The following is a 22,095-nucleotide window of genomic DNA, read 5'->3' on the forward strand; positions in this document are numbered from 1 at the left end:
GGAGCATTGAATCGACTTGAGAATGGTCCAGGACGGACCGAAACGTCGTCGTCCCTTCACCTTCTAGTGTGTGGTCTGGTCAACATACTTTAGCCACGTTATTGTGACTCATCGCCTGACACCTGTGCTCTCTGTGTCACAGACTCGACTCTAAATGACCTCAACGTCACTTACTCTGTCTTAACTGGTTGTTAGTGAACGGTGATGTTGTTAACCGTTGTATCCTGTTGTAACTTTAACAACCAGTGTTGCCTCGTGACCTTGGTGGCTGATCACCAAGGTCACGGACACTAGGAAACACTTACTACAAGTGGTTACAACAGCAAACACTTACTACAAGTGGTTACAACAGCAAACACTTACTGCAAGTGGTTACAACAGCAAACACTTACTACAAGTGGTTACAACAGCAAACACTTACTACAAGTGGTTACAACAGCAAACACTTACTACAAGTGGTTACAACAGCAAACACTTACTACAAGTGGTTACAACAACAAACACTTACTACAAGTGGTTACAACAGCAAACACTTACTACAAGTGGTTACAACAGCAAACACTTACTACAAGTGGTTACAACAGCAAACACTTACTACAAGTGGTTACAACAACAAACACTTACTACAAGTGGTTACAACAGCAAACACTTACTACAAGTAATTACAACACTTACCAAGCCTGGGGTATACCCAAGCTTCTTCAAGAGACATTAAGGCTACCACCACCTTCCCTAATACCCAAGTAATTGAGCTAACTTGACTAATTGTTAATCGCAGCATAAATCAAGAGTGTGGATTACAAGTAAATGGAAAAGAGGAATAGAGTTTAGGGTAAGTGCGGCTTAACTCAGATAAGGGTAGAATATGTACCACATGAAGCTGTTTAGTGGCACCACAGGCACACTTACCACACAATAACACAGGATCGTCGACTCAGAAGTAATTCAAAATTCAAAATTCAAATGTTTATTTAGGTAAAGTACATACATACAAGGGGTGATACAGATATTAATGAATTTATAGATAGAGCTAGTACACACAATGCCTAAAGCCACTATTACACAAAGCGTTTCGGGCAGGGAAACTGGGATAATAACTGGGGAATATTGGCTAGACACAATAAATTAATTGAATTCGTTTATTGACACAAAAGTATGACATGTACACACAGAAATGACAATAACGTGATATATCTCAAATGATCAAATCCACAAGGGCCGTGATGAGGGTTCGAACCTACGCACGGGATGTTCCCAGAAGCGCCTTAGTCAACTGTGCCACGACATGGTTAAAATAATTGCAACCTGGAGTGCTACTGCCCTCACTAGGATCAACAAGCTTCTACGAAGCCTAATCGGGGTTTCACACAATTCCTAGTTGGAGCAGTAGCACTCAAGGTTGCAATTATTTTGACCATGTCTTGGTACAGTTGACTAAGGCGCTTCATACCAATTTTGGTATGATCAACGCTTTCCATGTGACCATATGGCAATAATAGTAATAATACACAGAGAGTAATCACAGTAACGGGATGCATCAGTGAGAAGATCCGTAGGAGCCGTTATGAGGGTTCGAACCTTTTTTTTTTAGTTTTGGCCCGAGGGGCGAGTTTATTGGGCAGCGCCACTCATCTTGTGAGTGGACACATCGTCATAGTGACAGTATTGGGCAGCGCTACTCATCCTGTGAGTGGACACACCGCCATAGTGACAGTATTGGGAAGCGCCACTCATCCTATGAGTGGACACACCGCCATAGTGACAGTATTGGGCAGCGCCACTCATCCTGTGAGTGGACACACCGCCATAGTGACAGTATTGGGCAGCGCCACTCATCCTATGAGTGGACACACCGCCATAGTGACAGTATTGGGCAGCGCCACTCATCCTGTGAGTGGACACACCGTCATAGCAGCATGTACAACACTCCCCAATAGGAAGAAATCTCGCTGGGTTGTTCATCCTGTCACTTGTACCCAGACGCAGCTGGGACTTGCTTAACTGTCTCAAGTGAACAGCTCCTCAAATAAGATGATTAACATCTGTCAACCCTAAAAAATCTTACGTTATCTTGCGGGGTGCAAAATGGGGGAATCGTTTAAGAACAGTATTAATATTTGACAAATAGTGTTTTCCTAACTCAAACAATGTGGGGTTTATTATTCTACACATACTTCTAATGTCTCTCAGGTGTTCACATTATCTCAGGTAGTGGTCAAGGCGGTGTCCGTCACTCTCACCACAGATTCTGCAACTCCGCTGCTCAACTGTTGTTTCCATCCCAATATCTCCATGGATAATTGTATCCAAGACGGATTCTTGCTATTACTGATACTCTTCCGCGGTCACCTCCTCTTCGTCCATAATGACTGGGACTGCCAGCTGCAATCATTGTACCAGCGTACAGATTCACTGGTTTGTTCTTCTTTCCTCCTTTCCTCAGTAACCTTGTCACGGTGATATTGCCTGACAATACCTCTAATTTGTAGAAGAGTCTTGGGTATGAAGTATTCAATGTGGTCTCCTTCAGCAGCCAGCACATCTGCTCGTTCATTTCCACATAACCTATGCGCTGGATGTTCTCTGTCCTAGATGACAGAGCCAAAGAACATGGGGGTATTGTGTGACATTCTGGTTCGGTTTCAGTGGAAGCCTCAGGAATCCTCAAGGGTGCAGTAGTACCCCAGGTTGCAACCCTTTTACCATGTCGTGGCCTGGTTGTCTGGAGCGTGTGCCTGGGAACACGCAGCGAATAGATTCGAACCCTCATCACGGCTCCTACGGATTTTCTAATAGCAAGAAGTATATTAATAATTCGTAGTATAGTCATAATGGTATAGCGGGATTTTTCGAAGGAGTAACTTTGCCAAGTGTCACGTGACATTCATGTCTTTCATGCCAATCCCAACCCACCCATGTTGAGCACGAACCCAACAGCAGTTGCTGGGAAAAGTTAGATGGAGCAAGCCCCATGCGTCTGGCCTTCTCCCGTGAACAAAACATTTCCATTTAGAGATATAGATATATACACAAGAAGACACAATGGGATATTTCATGACATATCTGTATATATATAATTGGAACATTGTGGCCAAGTCACTAACACAGGACAACAGGTATAAGGGAGTCGTAGCAGCGGCACAAGATGGCAGCCATCTTGGGGGCTGGTGAGGCAAGGTTAAATGGCATTGATGCCGGCCACTATGCCGGCCCAGGTCTCCTCCCCCGTGGGCAGGATCTGGTCCTCCGGGAGGAGGAAGCCGTACTCGCCCTGGTCCCGCAGCTCCACGCCGTACGTGTACGGCACCTTGGCGGTGTCGTACACCCAGTCTATACTGCCGCCCGCCGCCATGTCTGCCGCACATATACATCATTATTAGTAGTATTATTATTATTATTATTATTATTATTATTATTATTATCATTATTATTATTATTATTATTATTATTATTATTATTATTATTATTATTATTATTATTATTCACACTCATTAACCTCTAAGTTTACTCTTAAATGCTGCTATGTATTTTGTGTTCATGTATTTAAACAAGATTTTTGAGTTAAGAAGATTATCTTAAAGTTGTAAATAAGTTCAATTTGAACTATTATGAATTCGAGTGAAAGTTCTATCAGTCTAACAAGTGAATAATGCTCTAACAAGTCAGGGAGAGTGAGGGGAGCCAAGTGAGAGGTCAACACGTCAGGGAGAGTGAGGGGAGCCAAGTGAGAGGTCAACACGTCAGGGAGAGTGAGGGGAGCCAAGTGAGACGTCAACTAGTCAGGGAGAGTGAGGGGAGCCAAGTGAGACGTCAACTAGTCAGGGAGAGTGAGGGGTGCCAAGTGAGAGGTCAACTAGTCAGGGAGAGTGAGGGGAGCCAAGTGAGACGTCAACTAGTCAGGGAGAGTGAGGGGAGCCAAGTGAGACGTCAACTAGTCAGGGAGAGTGAGGGGTGCCAAGTGAGAGGTCAACTAGTCAGGGAGAGTGAGGGGTGCCAAGTGAGAGGTCAACTAGTCAGGGAGAGTGAGGGGTGCCAAGTGAGACGTCAACTAGTCAGGGAGAGTGAGGGGTGCCAAGTGAGACGTCAACTAGTCAGGGAGAGTGAGGGGTGCCAAGTGAGAGGTCAACTAGTCAGGGAGAGTGAGGGGTGCCAAGTGAGAGGTCAACTAGTCAGGGAGAGTGAGGGGTGCCAAGTGAGAGGTCAACTAGTCAGGGAGAGTGAGGGGTGCCAAGTGAGACGTCAACTAGTCAGGGAGAGTGAGGGGTGCCAAGTGAGAAGTCAACTAGTCAGGGAGAGTGAGGGGTGCCAAGTGAGAGGTCAACTAGTCAGGGAGAGTGAGGGGTGCCAAGTGAGAGGTCAACTAGTCAGGGAGAGTGAGGGGTGCCAAGTGAGAGGTCAACACGTCAGGGAGAGTGAGGGGTGCCAAGTGAGAGGTCAACACGTCAGGGAGAGTGAGGGGTGCCAAGTGAGAGGTCAACACGTCAGGGAGAGTGAGGGGTGCCAAGTGAGAGTGACAACTTACAGATAATATCAGCAATGTTGCCATACTGATACTGGGTGCCATGGACGGCCTCCAGGGCCCGCACGCTCACCTCAGCCACACGGACCTGAGCCAAACACGTCACACATTACATTAATGACACTATGTAAAAGACACATCGAACACTTTATGTAGGGCATACGTAAATCTGTGTATCTATGTATTTACGTATGTAGGTTAGCTTAGCATTTTAAAAGCACCAAATCACCTTCTGTGGTTGATTGTTCAATAATCCCTTGAACTATATGTTTAACACTTCTCTAACCCTGTCCACGGAGGACAGAAGAAAATGTATATATGCTGGTTAGCATTGTAAATGTGTGGCCACGTCTGTGGTAGAAAATAATAATAATAATAAAAAATCTCAAACTGTTTATGCATTTATAGTGTTCTATGTATGGTATTTTTGTATGTATGTATGTATGTATGTATGTATGTATGTATGTATGTATGTATGTATGTATGTATGTATGTATGTATGTATGTATGTATTAACTATATAGTCGGGTGCAGATCACCAGCCAACTTCCACAGTGGTTGATAATTAAACTGTTGATATATGAACAGGTTCACTTAAATAAATACAGCTTTACACATCGAAATATTCGGGACAGTTTAAAGTGTAATGAATTATAAAAGACATAAGCAAGTGAACGAGCACACTAAATAGCTTTAAAAACAATGAACTTGTGAATCTGGACTCGACATCGTACAGTAATTATATAGTCTCTCCATATTTCTCAACATTATGACAGAACACATTCTTGAAGAAGTAAGTTAAAAGTTAAAGATATAGACTGTAGGACATTAAGTTTATGGTGGTAACTAGGAGAGTGATGTTGTGACCTGTTCGTCATAGTTGGCGGGCAGGTCGGTGGTGTAGCCGTAGGGTGTCATCCACAGTTGGGCGTACGAGTGGAGACTGTAGAACATGGCGACGTCGTCCAGAGCCAAGACGGCGTCCCGCACCGCCGCCGACTCCCTCTCCGAGAACGCTGACGGGCCTGCACACATCGTACCAACGGTCTTTAGTCCCACCTCCATTGATTTTTTCATTAATTATACTAACTAACCCCGCGCGCGGTAGGTTGGTTAATGGTTTACTTTTGAGGTATTTCATTGATATAATACTGCAAAGTATTTGTGGTGGTGAAGGCATCACTGACCGTGGTATAAATCAGAACATGGGATGTCAGAGGTGCCGGCGCCCCCAAAGTCAGAATCAAAGTTGCGGTTACAGTCGACGCCCTTACAGAGGGTGTGGGGCGAGCGGTTCTTGCGCCACAGTCGGTCCTGGCAGGTGGAACACACACACACACTCTTACAATCACATTTTACACCCGTAATAAATATTGATTTAAAGCTCATGCTGCCTTTTTCCAGATGAATTTCCTTTAAAACTGTGATGCGCAGTAACTCGGGGAATGTGGGAGATGGCGCCTCAAACACTTGATATTAAAGGGAAAACTTTGAGACTTGATACAAGATGTTTAATATTAGGATAACCTTTGCGACGTAATAAGCTTACGTTTAATACCTGCACTTACATGAACTTGATATATGTATTAATAAATGGAACTTTTATTATGAGAGAATATAGCAAGACTATGACGGTACTGTAGAACACTGTCTGGGGGGGGTGTCTGGGGGGGGGGGAGTGTCTGGGAGACCACCGCCACATATGTCAGAACCAGTCCACAAATTGTTTCTCGTGGACGTGAAACCATATGTGAATGCATCGGTTTTACTTTAGATTGCAATACCTGATTACATATTCCCAAACCACTATTTTAACCAATATTGCCATGAACTAGTATGAAGGTGAAGGAAAGACTCAATAAACGTGTAAGTGTAATAAAAACAAAATTTCGGATGTAACCTACTGGTCCTTTCTCAAGGTGTTGTATATGTAAGGTTCTGGCAGCACAACATTATATACACCACCTTGAGAAAGGACGTACCTAGGTTACATCCGAAATTTTGGCTTTTGTTACACTTACACATATATTGGGTCATTCCTTCACCATCGTTCAAGCACTACGGTATGGTGGTAGTACACCACTACAAACACAAACAAACACTAGTAAGTTTGTCTAGGTACAAACACTAATAAGTTTGTCCATAAACCACTATGATAACAAATATTACCATAAACAACTATCTTCATATTGCCACCAACTGTGGTAACTAATATTAGCGTACAAGTGGGAGAGCTCACTTCATTCCAGGTGTAATTATAGCCGTCGGGGTTGGCGCAGGGCATAATATGGAAGTCGTAAGTGTCGAGGAGGTCGGTGACCTGACCATCACTGCCGTACCCAGAGGTCAGCTGGTCCAGGATGTACTGGCAGGTGGCTGAACTAATCCACTCCCGCGCGTGGATCCCACAATCAATCCATATCACTGGCTTGGGCTCTCCGCTGGAAACCTGACATAACCAAACTTTATCACATTTTATCACATATTCTGATTAATAAATAGATAAGACATACATGTAATGGGAAATAATTCATATGAATTTTTGTTGGTATACCTTTGCGACGCGAATATCTCTTCCCTCATACGTGGTGCCAGCAGTGTAGAGAGACACGAGGTGTGGGAAGGCTGCCACAGCGCCGTCCAGGATGGAGTAGATCTGTGTGTGGACAAGAGGTGATGCTGGTCAACACGCCGCTCCTCTCCTCCTACACAATGTTATTAAGCCAAACCCGAAATAGACGAGGTAACAAACGCTGACAGCGTTACTACTATTGTTATTGACCCCTGAGTCATCCTCCCCCTGAGCCCTAACTCCTCCCCCTTGTAACACTGTAAAGGTGTTTGGTTTAGTTGTATTTAAAATACATAGAGATACATGAGTCACAGACAAAGATTTGACAGGCGCCATTCTGGCAGCCTGAATCTCACACCTCTAAGAGTTAATGACCACCAAGTGACCTGAGGTCACCCATGAGAATTTCACCTTGCCTCTGCTAATCTGATAATTGGCCTTCAAACATGCCGACGTTTAAGGAGTGGCTTGATAGAGAGCCGGAGGCTATCTACTTGTGGGCGGAGTTAGCTACTAGGTTTCCCAATATATACTTGGAGAACTATCGATTCGAGAGCATTAACAAGATAGACCAGGCAGCAGAGCAGAGGAGGACAACAGCCGAGACAGGCTGTCGGTTGGACGGGGGTGACGCTGCCTGACAGCTGCAGACTCCCCCTCCCCCTCTATCCAGCTATAGGCAGACACTTGGTGAGTTGAGCATTAAGGTGACTTGGTCGTGTTTACATATGTTGTGTGATGATCAGGGGCAGTCAGTTGTAGGGTTCTCAAATTCTTGGATGATGACTCACTTTGCATATTTCTTGAACATTTGAATTGCTTAAAGTATGATACTTCATATGAAATATAATTATGAATTTATTATTTTAAATTGTCTTTAACTTTGTTCCCTAGAGCTTTGAGTTGAGGTGAGAAAGCCTATGTGATTACTGGTTTCATGATATTAATGAGTACATGTTTGGAGTTGATACATGGTAATAACATCTTTTGAGAATATTGTGATACAGACAAGTTCCATTCCTTGTCTTGTATGTAATGGTCTTGAATGGATGGTGGCAGCATTTCTTCTTCTACTATCTACTCATCTACTTCTGCTATCTACTTTTCTACTTCTACCTATCTACTCCTCTCCCTCCACCCCTCTCTAAACTCTCACTTTCAACTAATGACCCTCCTCGCTCCTCCCACCTTTCACCCCAAACCCTCACTAATTACTTCACTATTCATTTCTTTCCTTTCGTTTTCTCTTATTCGTTTGTGGCAGTGAAATGTATTCTAGAGTTCTCTCTAGGGTTTCGGGTAGCTGATCAAGTTACGGCGCCTTGTAGTCGCCGCACCTAGGTAGTCGAATACCTAGGTTACAAGGTGTTGAACGAGAGAGGTTGCTGTAGGAACTTGGGAGTGCTCTAGAATAGTTAGCTAACTGGGGACGGGATAACGGACTAGAGAGAGCTGTTTCCCCCGGCCTCGTTCGTTAACTGGGGGTTGGAATAATGGACAAAGGAGAGCCATTTCCTCCCACCCACACGTTACAATGATGGCAGCGGTGTTGAACAATGTTTAATGTAAAAGGTGTTAGTTTAACATTGTTCAGTCCCATGTGTCCTTTTGCCACTCAGGCGCTATCAGGGAAATCTTGACAGGTGTTTAATATTCGCGTTTTAGCGAGTTTTTTTCAGGTTAGGAGATAGTGATTCTCTGGCGTTGTGGTTTAGTGATTTTGTGAGTTTTGTGGTGTTCAGGGAAGGTTCACCAGAACTTGCGTGTGTAGTGATTTATGTTAGTGATAATTTTGGCGATTTGGGAACTTAGCGGTTGGTGGTAGTGCAGGTCAGCTGAGTGTGACAGGTGACCTCGCATGTCCCAGGGGGACACCCAGCCACCGCTGGTCTCCAGGTCAGTTGGGGAGTGGCAGGTGTAGAAGTAGTATTATGTGGTGGTTCTGCTCAGATTATTGCGATCGACTGTTTTGCTCCATTTGATTGCAATAACCCGAGGTGTACTGGTATTGTACAGCATACTAGGGGGAGGCTTAGTATGTCAGTAGACTTCACGTTGAGGACGCTCGACGTTAGATAGTCTGGTCACAGGGGTGGCAAAAGTTTGGAGTTGTGGACCCGCGGAGAAGCTAGGGAAACACTCTGGGTCACGTAGGTGGCTGTAGGTTAAGGGTGGGAGTAACGGTTAATTAAGTACTTAAGATTAAGAACGGTACAGTTAAGTTAGGCTAATGTTTGGTCTATTAGTATTGATATTTTTTTTGTGGAGATTCATTTAGTGACAAGTTAAAAGTAGTGACGATCTTATTCTCTCTTCTCTAACTTTACTCTGTTACTGTTTTATGTTCCACCAAGTCAGTATCATTCAGTGTTAATTGGATTATTAAAATTTAAGTGTAGTCGTTGCCAGGAGGAGGGCATTATGATTAGACTGTGTGAACCCTATACAAACTACAGGGTCACACAACAGGTTGGAACATGGGTATTGTTGCCTTTATGTTCATTCCCAGGTCGGAGCCAGAGGCGAGGCGCACATACAGAAGAGGGAGACGGCTGCCTTATAACACACTCATGGCAGCTCCTCACTACCACCACGACGACCAGCCCACTACCTGGATGTCATGGCTCCACCACCACCACCCCGGGGGACCCCAAGATGCAGCCCTCTCGGTCGGTTAAAATGGTCTACCCAATGGACCCCAGGATGGACGGATGGATTCCAGTGGAACCCAGGACGGACGGACCCCAGTGGACCCCAAGACGGACAGACCCCCAGTGGACCCCAGGTCGTTCTGCAGACGACCCCAGACGACCCAGTAAAGATGGAAGAAGAACAACAACGACTCCAGTCTGTCCCACCAACATCGGTCTACCCAGGATGGACCCCAGGACGGACGGACCCCAATGGACCCCAGGTCGCTTGTCAAAAGACCCATGGAAGGAGGAAGAGAGAAGAAAGAAGAGAGAAGAAAGAAGAGAGAAGAAAGAAGAGAAGATAAGACCAAGCTGAGTGAGACACGATGCCTAGTGTCCCTTGCTTGTGTCAGCAACATTGCATGGAGCGTAATTGCAAGACAGGATCGTTTGCCTTAACTGGCCGCCCCTCCTGCAAGCATGTTGCTCTGTTGAGTGATTCTTCCTGTGTCGTGCGGACTTGATGTGGCTGTCAGAAGTGGCTCTCTGAAGGAGGCATGCTGGAGCAACAGGGAGGAAAGAAGTAGGATGGGATTTCTACGGTGGCAACTATATGGAGGTCTCGAAACTTGTAGTCCCTATAGCTGTGAAGAACCCCAATATACGTCTCTCATGGTGACTGACGTAGGGCCAATTACAGATCAGCTGGGACAACCGAATTCCACGGTCCTGTGCGCAGTGCAAGAAATAACGGCTTCCTGGTTGGCCAAGGGTTGTTGTGCGTTAACGACGGAGAAGCGAAGGAGGCAGTTGTCTTGAAGAAATGTGGTACAGGACTATCGACAAGACCAAGCAGTGACGTCACCCAGCCAGAGACAATGGACGTCTGTCTACATATTTCATTTTTTTAGAGTAGGATGATGTATATTTATTTGTTTAGCTAGGATGTATTTTTTTTTCGTTAATAAAGTTGTCGCACACAGCTAGCTTGCTTTAGCAGTGTTGCAAAAACTTTATTTCGGGGAGAAGGGGAGATGTAACACTGTAAAGGTGTTTGGTTTAGTTGTATTTAAAATACATAGAGATACATGAGTCACAGACAAGGATTTGACAGGCGCCATTCTGGCGGCCTGAATCTCACACCTTTAAGAGTTAATGACTACCAAGTGACCTGAGGTCACCCATGTGAATTTCACCCTGCCTCTGCTAATCTGATAATTGGCCTTCAAACATGCCGACGTTTAAGGAGTGGCTTGGTAGAGAGCCGGAGGCTATCTACTTGTAGGCGGAGTTAGCTACTAGGTTTCCCAATATATACTCGGAGAGCTATCGATTCGAGAGCATTAACAAGATAGACCAGGCAGCAGAGCAGAGGAGGACAACAGCCGAGACAGGCTGTCGGTCGGACGGGGGTGACGCTGCCTGACAGCTGCAGACTCCCCCCCCCCCTCTATCCAGCTATAGGCAGACACTTGGTGAGTTGAGCATTAAGGTGACTTGGTCGTGTTTACATATGTTGTGTAATGATCAGGGGCAGTCAGTTGTAGGGATCTCAAATTTTTGGATGATGACTCACTTTGCATATTTCTTGAACATTTGAATTGCTTAAAGTATGATACTTCATATGAAATATAATTATGAATTTATTATTTTAAATTTTCTTTAACTTTGTTCCCTAGAGCTTTGAGTTGAGGTGAGAAAGCCTATGTGATTACTGGTTTCATGATATTAATGAGTACATGTTTGGAGTTGATACATGGTAATAACATCTTTTGAGAATATTGTGACAAGTTCATTCAAGACAAGACAAGTTCCATTCTTTGTCTTGTATGTAATGGTCTTGAATGGATGGTGGCAGCATTTCTTCTTCTACTATCTACTCTTCTACTTCTACTATCTACTTTTCTACTTCTACCTATCTACTCCTCTCCCTCCACCCCCTCTCTAAACTCTCACTTTCAACTAATGACCCTCCTCGCTCCTCCCACCTCTCTACCTCTCACCCCAAACCCTCACTAATTACTTCACTATTCATTTCTTTCCTTTCGTTTTCTCTTATACGTTTGTGGCAGTGAAATGTATTCTAGAGTTCTCTCTAGGGTTTCGGGTAGCTGATCAAGTTATGGCGCCTTGTAGTCGCCGCACCTAGGTAGTCGAATACCTAGGTTACAAGGTGTTGAACGAGAGAGGTTGCCTTAGGAACTCTGGGAGTGCTCTAGAATAGTTAGCTAACTGGGGACGGGATAACGGACTAGAGAGAGCTGTTTCCCCCGGCCTCGTTAGTTAACTGGGGAGTGGAATAATGGACAAAAGAGAGCTATTTCCCCCACCCCCCCCATTACACCCTGAGCCCTAACTCATTCCCCTGAGCCCTAACTCCTCCCCCTGAGCCCTAACTCATCCCCCTGAGCCCTAACTCCTCCCCCTGAGCCCTAACTCCTCCCCCTGAGCCCTAACTCCTCCCCCTGAGCCCTAACTCCTCCCCCTGAGCCCTAACTCCTCCCCCTGAGCACTAACTCATCCCCCTGAGCCCTAACTCATCCCCGTGACCCTGGTTGAAGGTGTACCTCGCCAAGATTGTGGTAGACGGTGTGGTCAAATGTGCCAGGAAGAGTGGACCTCCTCTTGTGGCCAGGACCCTGCTGCTCAATCAGCCTGTGGTACACCATTCATTAAATCATGCAATTATTGTACATTTTCTTGCTTATATAATTGTTAGACAAGACAACAATTTATCATTTAACTAGCATTAGACAATGAAACTGAAGCTTGTGGAGACTTACTGCTGGACGTCGTTGATCTTAACAGTGACGTGGATGTGTTGTTGGCTGAGAGCGGCGAGGAACCTCTTGGTCAGCTTAGGGGGGAGGAGGAGGTCGACGGGCGACCCCAGGCCCCGAGACGACGACCACTGGTCCAGCTCCCAACCATTCACCAACTGTTGCACCGTCCAAGACTCATGGTGGGTCTTGGGCCACACACTCACTACCTTGTACCTGTGTATTAACATATCAGTTTGATCCATTAATTTAGACATGGTTAATGAGGTATGGAAACAGGAAAGCTGAGAAAATACTGGAGCAGAATGGAACGCTAAAGATAATCAATAATCCTGACTTTGAGTCAGGATTATTAATTAATTAATCAGGACAATAATCCGGGATGTTGAGCCCCGAAATCAACGCAAGGTAACCGCAAGGTAACCGCACGGTAACCGCACGGTAACCGCAAGGTAATCGCAAGGTACGGGACGGACATAGGCTGGTCGTGGTAGGCCTAGGTTAAATGCTCTGAGAAATATTAGTAATTATAAACATCCCCGTGCTATTTACAGTCAGGTTTGAAATGTATAATGCATTTTCCCTGACGTTTTTTATTTTATGAGCGACCTATACAGTTGTTTCAGTGTGTCTTAATAATTTTGTTGAGAAAATAATTTTTTGAGAGAAGGGAGAGGGTGATGGGGGCGAGGGGTCATGGGGGTAGATATAGAGAGGTATATAAATACGTTATTGCTTACCTATCCTAAATCCCAGGGGTCAGATTCACAAAGCAGTTACGCAAGTACTTACGAACGTGTACATCTTTTCTCAATCTTTGACGGCTTTGTTTACAATTATTAAACAGTTAATGAGCTCCGAAGCACCAGAAGGCTGTTTATAACAATAACAACAGTTGATTGGGAAGTTTTCGTGCTTGTAAACTGTTTAATAAATGTAAACAAAGCCGCCAAAGATGGAGAAAAGATGTACACGTTCGTAAGTACTTGCGTAACTGCTTCGTGAATCTGACCCCTGGAAGGGTTTTCCCTTGCTGAACACATTAAACTTAACTAATTTTACATCACCAATCAAAAGCTAATTGAGAATTTGTTGCCGAAGTTAATAAATGAGCGTAAATTGTCAATTAGAAATGTTGGCGAGTTAGAAATCTATATAAATAAAAATGGAAATGTTCGTTTGTTCAAAATCGCTAATCTCCGGTATTCTTCACCGATTTGCTTTGAAATTTTCTGATTTGGATTGTTTCAAGCGTAGGTTAGACGTAGGTTAGCTGGCTGGTGGTGGCTTACCCATGATAGGAGGTGGCGGCGGAGGCGAGGACAGCCAACCCCAGCACCAGGACAACACTAAGTCTCATCGCGGCTCGCACCATCAACATAATGAGTTAGCCACGGTGACGACCAACATTATATGAGCAGGAAGGGAGGGGGGGGGAGGAGGGAGAGGGAGAGGGAGAGGGAGAGGGAGAGGGAGAGGGAGAGGGAGAGGGAGAGGGAGAGGGAGAGGGCGGGGGGGGGGGGCGGAAGTATCTCTACGAAAATCGCTTTACAGATAACCTCTCGGGTCCCGGGTCGAATCCTCAGTACTCAGTACTTACGACTCATTCCTGATTGATTGGGGACTTTGTTAGTCTTTGGGAGAGTCCATTAGTCCATTAGCCCAGCACTGACTCCGTCTGTCGATTGATTGATTCATGAAGATTAAGCCACCCAAGAGGTGGCACGGGCATGAATAGCCCGTAACAACAGACTGCATCTGTTTCATGTTGTTTTAGATTCAACTACTGTCAATCAAAAGTTCCAAGTAGCACGGGCTATGGTGAGCCCGTAGTGGACTTACCTGGCACAGGAGCGGTGCTGTAACCAAAGGTACGATGTATTTTTAGACACATGCACCAGGACCAGCACACATGCACCAGGACCAGCACACATGCACCAGGACCAGCACACATGCACCAGGGCCAGCACACATGCACCAGGACCAGCACACATGCACCAGGGCCAGCACACATGCACCAGGGCCAGCACACATGCACCAGGGCCAGCACACATGCACCAGGGCCAGCACACATGCACCAGGACCAGCACACATGCACCAGGGCCAGCACACATGCACCAGGGCCAGCACACATGCACCAGGGCCAGCACACATGCACCAGGACCAGCACACATGCACCAGGGCCAGCACACATGCACCAGGGCCAGCACACATGCACCAGGGCCAGCACACATGCACCAGGACCAGCACACATGCACCAGGGCCAGCACACATGCACCAGGACCAGCACACATGCACCAGGACCAGCACACATGCACCAGGACCAGCACACATGCACCAGGGCCAGCACACATGCACCAGGGCCAGCACACATGCACCAGGGCCAGCACACATGCACCAGGACCAGCACACATGCACCAGGGCCAGCACACATGCACCAGGGCCAGCACACATGCACCAGGGCCAGCACACATGCACCAGGACCAGCACACATGCACCAGGGCCAGCACACATGCACCAGGGCCAGCACACATATAAAGAAATAGATAAATAGATATAATAGATAATAGATATAATAGATAAAGAAAGAGATCTAGGAGTGGTTCTAGATAGAAAACTATCACCTGAGGACCACATAAAGAATATTGTGCAAGGAGCCTATGCTATGCTTTCTAACTTCAGAATTGCATTTAAATACATGGATGGCGATATACTAAAGAAATTGTTCATGACTTTTGTTAGGCCAAAGCTAGAATATGCAGCTGTTGTGTGGTGCCCATATCTTAAGAAGCACATCAACAAACTGGAAAAGGTGCAAAGACATGCTACTAAGTGGCTCCCAGAACTGAAGGGCAAGAGCTACGAGGAGAGGTTAGAAGCATTAAATATGCCAAAACTAGAAGACAGAAGAAAAAGAGGTGATATGATCACTACATACAAAATAGTTACAGGAATTGATAAAATCGACAGGGAAGACTTCCTGAGACCTGGCACTTCAAGAACAAGAGGTCATAGATTTAAACTAGCTAAACACAGATGCCGAAGAAATATAAGAAAATTCACCTTCGCAAATAGAGTGGTAGACGGTTGGAACAAGTTAAGTGAGAAGGTGGTGGAGGCCAAGACCGTCAGTAGTTTCAAAGCGTTATATGACAAAGAGTGCTGGGAAGACGGGACACCACGAGCGTAGCTCTCATCCTGTAACTACACTTAGGTAATTACACTTAGGTAATTACACTTAGGTAATTACATGCACCAGGACCAGCACACATGCACCAGGACCAGCACACATGCACCAGGGCCAGCACACATGCACCAGGACCAGCACACATGCACCAGGACCAGCACACATGCACCAGGGCCAGCACACATGCACCAGGACCAGCACACATGCACCAGGGCCAGCACACATGCACCAGGGCCAGCACACATGCACCAGGGCCAGCACACATGCACCAGGGCCAGCACACATGCACCAGGGCCAGCACACATGCACCAGGGCCAGCACACATGCACCAGGACCAGCACACATGCACCAGGGCCAGCACACATGCACCAGGACCAGCACACATGCACCAGGACCAGCACACATGCACCAGGGCCAGCACACATGCACCAGGGCCAGCACACATGCACCAGGACCAGCACACATGCACCAGGGCCACCACATTTGAGTACCGTTTAGTACTGACTACTCTGCCACAACTCGTCCACTGGCTCTGCTTGTCCAAGCTGCACCCGATCCCAAACACAATGAGAGTTGAGCTCTACATGACAGTTGAGAGGCGGGACTAAAGAGCCAGAGCTCAACCCCCACAAACACAACTAGGTGAGTACAATTTTTTGTAATTTTTAAGTTATTATCTAATCAAAACCTATGCTTTATTGAATAAAAATGAGAAATGTTGATTATTATAATTGTGTAAATAGTTATGCCTAGGTTAGGTTAGGTGTTTGGGTTTTGTTGAAATTTATTTGTATTTGCAATACAAATACAATATTTGTATTTGCTCGATTCCATCGAAGGAAAGCGTTCTATGACATGTGTGAGGGTGAAGGTTCTCTGGGGTCCGCTGTTCTCTGCAATGTGGATAACATGTTGCAATTTACATTTGTTGGCGCCAAAATACTAATATTATCAGTCTTGGGAATAACACAACAGAGAGGTGCGTGTGTTGAGAGGAAAGTAGCAGCCAACCAGGTCGACTAGTAAACAAGGTGGCAAAACCCAGCTATAGTGACCTTAGAGAGAACTGGGTTATCCTGGTGGGGCAGGTGGGACGACTCTCACACATGATGATGAGCACCACCAGCTGGTGATGATGAGGCTGGCACACCACTCCCAACGTGGCTCCTCATTCTCCCCCCCCCCCCTGCCCTCTCTCACGCTCTCACCCCGCCCCCTCTCATGTTTCCCTCCACCCCCCCTCTCCTTACACTCTCCCCCACCCCTCTATGTGCTGAACATTTCCTCTCCAAATTTGTATGGGAAAATGATCTGGGTTACGAGGTGGACATAGGCTGGTCAGGGTAGGCCTAGTTTACGAATTATTTCAGATTTAAATAATTATTCACAATTGCAGTTAAAGAGTTCACAATATGTCCCTGAGCCCATTATGTGCCTCTGTAACCCTTTCCACTTCCGCCCACAAAATGGGTATGGGGTGCATAATAAATGAACTAAACTAACTACAGGTGTTCCCAAAGCACAATACAAGCAAGTACATACTCCATGTTTATTGTGTCTATCCATGACAAGCTCCTCCGACACCACCCACAAGAATATAACATGTGAAAATAATGGGCACTAGCTCAGCCGGTGGCTAGGTAGCTAGGTAAACACACACACACACACAGTAAGTGTGGACTAGTGGGCCGGTGGCCGAGCGGACAGAACACTGGTCGCGTGATCCTGGGTTCGATCCTGGGTTCAATCCCGGGCGCCGGCGAGAAACAAGGGGTAGAGTTTCTTTCACCCTAATGCCCCTGTTACCTAGCAGTAAATAGGTACCTGGGAGTTAGTCAGCTGTCACGGGCTGCTTCCTGGGGGTGGAAGCCTGGTCGAGGACCGGGCCGCGGGGACACTAAGCCCGGAAATCATCTCAAGGTAACCTGACTAGCACAATGTGAAAATAATAGGCGCCAGCACAGTGTGAAAATAATAGGCGCCAGCACAGTGTGAAAATAATAGGCGCCAGCACAGTGTGAAAATAATAGGTGCCAGCACAGTGTGAAAATAATAGGTGCCAGCACAGTGTGAAAATAATAGGCGCCAGCACAGTGTGAAAATAATAGGCGCCAGCACAGTGTGAAAATAATAGGTGCCAGCACAGTGTGAAAATAATAGGTGCCAGCACAGTGTGAAAATAATAGGCGCCAGCACAGTGTGAAAATAATAGGCGCCAGCACAGTGTGAAAATAATAGGCGCCAGCACAGTGTGAAAATAATAGGCGCCAGCACAGTGTGAAAATAATAGGTGCCAGCACAGTGTGAAAATAATAGGTGCCAGCACAGTGTGAAAATAATAGGCGCCAGCACAGTGTGAAAATAATAGGCGCCAGCACAGTGTGAAAATAATAGGCGCCAGCACAGTGTGAAAATAATAGGCGCCAGCACAGTGTGAAAATAATAGGCGCCAGCACAGTATGAAATCCTCAACAATAAAATTGTCGACACAATTGGCCACGAAACATCACAAAACAAGTCTAGCTCAATTTTCCACGGTATGACAAAAGGCATTTTATTTCACCCTGATACCTCTAAAATGACCTTCCTAAACTAGTGGCAGTAGGAAATGAAGCCGAAAAAGTGTACCCTCATGGTGATGATTTGTTTTTGAATTAAAACATTTAGGGACATCAGCATTTATGCAACTAATACACCCAGCGTTTCGGGCAAGAAGAGAAGAGAATCTGTCCAAGAAGAGTTCCAGAACAGGATTTTGTAAATGTAATTGACACAAGAGAATGTGTGGAGTGAGGTTATGTTTAGCATGTTTAGAGATTTAAACAGGGGGGACTGAATGTTGTCTAAAAGCAGAGCTTGTTATTATTCTGATAGCAGATTTTTGCTGGGTAATCTATTGCTATTCTATTTCTCTTCATTCATAAATGTTTCTGATCTCATTAGCTTTAAGAGTTGCCGCATTGAGCTTCTTATTTTTAACCAATTTATTTTGCCCATTATGGCCGCAACGCTCTGAGTGTTTATGGCTTGAGGCATTGTACTTGTCTTACCCAGGACTCCTACACTGTTCTTGTATCCTATGTATGTACATATGTACGTTTGTCTAAATAGATTACCTGTATTATTATTATTATATACATAAGCAGAGTGATATCGAGACCTTTTCAATACTAAATAAATTGGAGTACTGTATATAAATCTAGACCACTTCTTTAATAGATAAAATTTCTTTTGCGATGGGTTAAATTCAGATAATAATCCTCGAACAAACCTGTTACATGTTTGGAAATAATCCAAACAGTCCCTGTGGCGAAGTGGTAGGACACTCGCCTGGCGTTTCGCGAGCGCTCGGTCCTGGGTTCGTATCCTGGCCGGGGAGGTTATACTGGGCGTCAACCCTTAGCTGTAGCCTCTGTTTACCAAACATTAAAATGGGCACTTGGTTGTTAAACGATTTGGTGGGTCGTATTCCAGGGAACATAGGTTTAAGGACCTGCCCGAAACGCTACGCGTGCTACTGGCTGTACAAGAATGTAACAACTCTTGTAAATATAAATAAAAAATAAATAAATAAATAAGGAACAAATAATTCCTGCCCGAAACGCTGCGCGTACTAGTGGCTTTACAAGATTGTAAATACTATGCTATGTATTCTCACAAACCCAATGTACCCTCTTGTATATAAATAAATAAATAAATAAATAAACTAATATATCACACTATATATAAGGCTCCCTTCCACAGAAGTTTGTTTTCTTTGATGCACATATTTGACGATATTTATTAACGATAACTACACTAAATTGACACATTATTATTTACCTGACTTTACCTGAGGGCCACTAGTACTAGTGGCCTCGACGAGGACAGGAAGCCGGTGGCTTGTCAAAGGTCCCCCCCATTTGCTCTGATAATCTTTTTCAGTTGAATTTTAAAACTTAACAGAGTTCTGGCTTCTGTGTGTACTCGGCTCCAGGGGTTTATATTTATAACCCTATGAGTGAAAAGGCCTCTCCTGTTCTCTCTCTCTTTTTTTTTATACAAGAGTTGTTACATTCTTGTAGAGCCACTAGTACGCGTAGCGTTTCGGGCAAGTCCCTGGAATACGATCCCCTGCCGCGAAGAATCGTTTTTTCATCCAAGTACACATTTTACTGTTGCGTTAAACAGAGGCTACAGTTAAGGAATTGCGCCCAGTAAATCCTCCCCGGCCAGGATACGAACCCATGACATAGCGCTCGCGGAACGCCAGGCGAGTGTCTTACCACTACACCACGGAGACTGTGATAACTAAACCCACCAGAATTACTGAAACAACTGCCTCCACCCTTGACCACATTTGGACAAATATAACCTCTCCACTTACCTCAGGAATAATCACTGGTGATACAACAGACCACTACACAACATTTCTCCTGACCAGCGTGTCTAAACCTCCTCTTGAAACAAAGAAAATAAGCTTTAGACTGCATACTAAATCCTCCATAATAACTCTGTAGCTGCTGCTGGCAACATAGAATGGGAAACGGAAATCGGAAATATGACTAACATTAATCTAGGAGTGCAGACATTTGTTTACAACACTCAGAGCCTCTATAATACTCACTGCCCTTTACTTAGTAAGCAAGTTGCTTAAGCAAGTTGTTTAAGCAAGTTGCAAGTTGTTGACTGTTGTAAGCAACAGTGTCCGTGGTGTAGTGGTAAGGCACTCACCTGGCGTTCCACGAGCGCTATGTCATGGGTTCGTATCCTGGCCGGGGAGGATTTACTGGGCGCAATTCCTTAACTGTAGCCTCTGTTTAACGCAACAGTAAAATGTGTACTTGGATGAAAAAACGATTCTTCGCGGCAGGGGATCGTATTCCAGGGACCTGCCCGAAACGCTACGCGTACTAGTGGCTGTACAAGAATGTAACAACTCTTGTATATATCTCAAAAAAAAAAGTCATAATTAAAAGGGGCCAACAACCCTTGGCTCACTAAGGGGTTACTTACTTCAATTAATAAAAATCATGAATATGAGAAGAGATGCAAGCTAGATGTTATTCTCAGAGAACTGAAATTTAATTAACTTTTTTTTATTTAATGAGCGTAAAGCAAGCTACAGCTGCCAGGTATTTGCTGCGCTACCTACAACACCTCACAATAATATTAATTTATATTTGAGATCATTCATATTTTGAATGAACAGCATGATCAAATTGATAAATGCATCTTTGGGGTCGATTGCTGGATGGAATGGACTTGGTGTGAGGACGGGTTGCTTTATTGAGGGTGTTCAGTATCTCAATGGTTAGAGCTATGGCATACCGCTCTGGTGTCTGTGGTTCAAGGCGTCTCTGGCCCAAGTGAATGGAATGTTTAGTTGGGTTAGATTTTTTTGAATCACAAGCAATTATTTAGTTTGTTTTTTCTTGAGTTAGGTTTGGAATAAGAAAAGGCCATGTTTAAGTCCCACACTCCCGGGTTCCTAAACCTGGACGATGGGGGATGCAAGAGTAAGGGTCACACAGGGACAGGGTCCTACACCCTCTCCCTGTGTTGGGTCTGGGTCCTATACCCTGTCCCTGTGTTGGGTCTGGGTCCTATACCCTGTCCCTGTGTTGGGTCTGGGTCCTATACCCTGTCCCTGTGTTGGGTCTGGGTCCTATACCCTGTCCCTGTGTTGGGTCTGGGTCCTATACCCTGTCCCTGTGTTGGGTCTGGGTCCTATACCCAGGCCGTCCCTGTCAACTTTGTCCTGGTATAGGACAAAGTTAGCGTATGCCAGTAGTGGACATGTGGGGCTACAAGCGGCCTCGGGTCGCGTGTTGAGCTGCCTGAGGTCACTTGTCATGAAGGAAGACGACTCCTGTGGGACCGTCCCGGGGGACTCTCTGAGGTGGCCACGGGCCTCTCGTGTCACTGCATTCGGAGGCCAACATGATAGAGCTGATGAATTAGCCAAAGAATCTGCCTTTAAAGGATAAATTGAGTATAACCTTGGATTGTCGATAAGCAGTCTGAGAGCAATAGTACACCAAGAACTTCAACAAAATCTTGTAGATCTGAGGCAAAGTGAAATAGACACCATCTATCATCATACTATCATGCACGACGAGCCTCACATCTATGGTTCGTACAATAAACACATCTATGGTTCATCCAATAATCACATCTATGGTTCATCCAATAAACACATCTATGGTTCATCCAATAATCACATCTATGGATCATCCAATAAAATCAGCAGACTTCTAGATGTTACTACTGCTCGGCTTAGACTCGGTTACAAGTATCTCTGGGAATTCTCATTATCTGCCGATGTAGACCTGACCAAATGTAAACTGTCAACAAAATTATTCGCACACCCTCCGTCACTATGTGATGGAGTGCGAAAAGATACGTGAATTTAGAGACAATTC

The 22,095-nt window shown here is 45.2% G+C and overlaps 1 protein-coding gene and 1 long non-coding RNA gene across 2 annotated transcripts; one reads left to right on the plus strand and one right to left on the minus strand.

The window, feature by feature from the left end:
• Positions 1-951: 951 nt before the first annotated feature.
• On the minus strand, positions 952-13,882 carry LOC123761375 (carboxypeptidase B). Its single transcript, XM_045747380.2, has 9 exons — positions 13,797-13,882; positions 12,508-12,720; positions 12,292-12,379; positions 7,074-7,175; positions 6,759-6,968; positions 5,707-5,833; positions 5,387-5,544; positions 4,523-4,607; positions 952-3,354 (listed from the first exon to the last, which is right to left on the minus strand). Exons 1-9 carry the CDS (start codon positions 13,877-13,879, stop codon positions 3,179-3,181), a joined length of 1,242 nt encoding a protein of 413 aa, XP_045603336.2. The 5' UTR covers positions 13,880-13,882; the 3' UTR covers positions 952-3,178.
• LOC138356997 (uncharacterized) lies at positions 7,126-11,371 on the plus strand. The gene is made up of 2 exons (XR_011224742.1): positions 7,126-7,262; positions 9,601-11,371. It is a non-coding gene; the product is annotated as an uncharacterized lncRNA (long non-coding RNA).
• Positions 13,883-22,095: the final 8,213 nt, after the last annotated feature.

The sequence above is a fragment of the Procambarus clarkii genome, chromosome 7 (assembly GCF_040958095.1).
Source record: "Procambarus clarkii isolate CNS0578487 chromosome 7, FALCON_Pclarkii_2.0, whole genome shotgun sequence".
Lineage (NCBI taxonomy): Eukaryota > Metazoa > Arthropoda > Malacostraca > Decapoda > Cambaridae > Procambarus > Procambarus clarkii.

Excerpts from the sequence above, each read along its gene's own strand:
- LOC123761375 (XM_045747380.2), bottom strand. The coding sequence starts at position 13,879 with ATGGTGCGAGCCGCGATGAGACTTAGTGTTGTCCTGGTGCTGGGGTTG. Across the intron at positions 4,608-5,386 it reads CCGCCAACTATGACGAACAG|GTCCGTGTGGCTGAGGTGAG; the intron begins GTCACAACATCA and ends TGTTTGGCTCAG. Across the intron at positions 3,355-4,522 it reads CAACATTGCTGATATTATCT|ACATGGCGGCGGGCGGCAGT; the intron begins GTAAGTTGTCAC and ends TATGTGCGGCAG.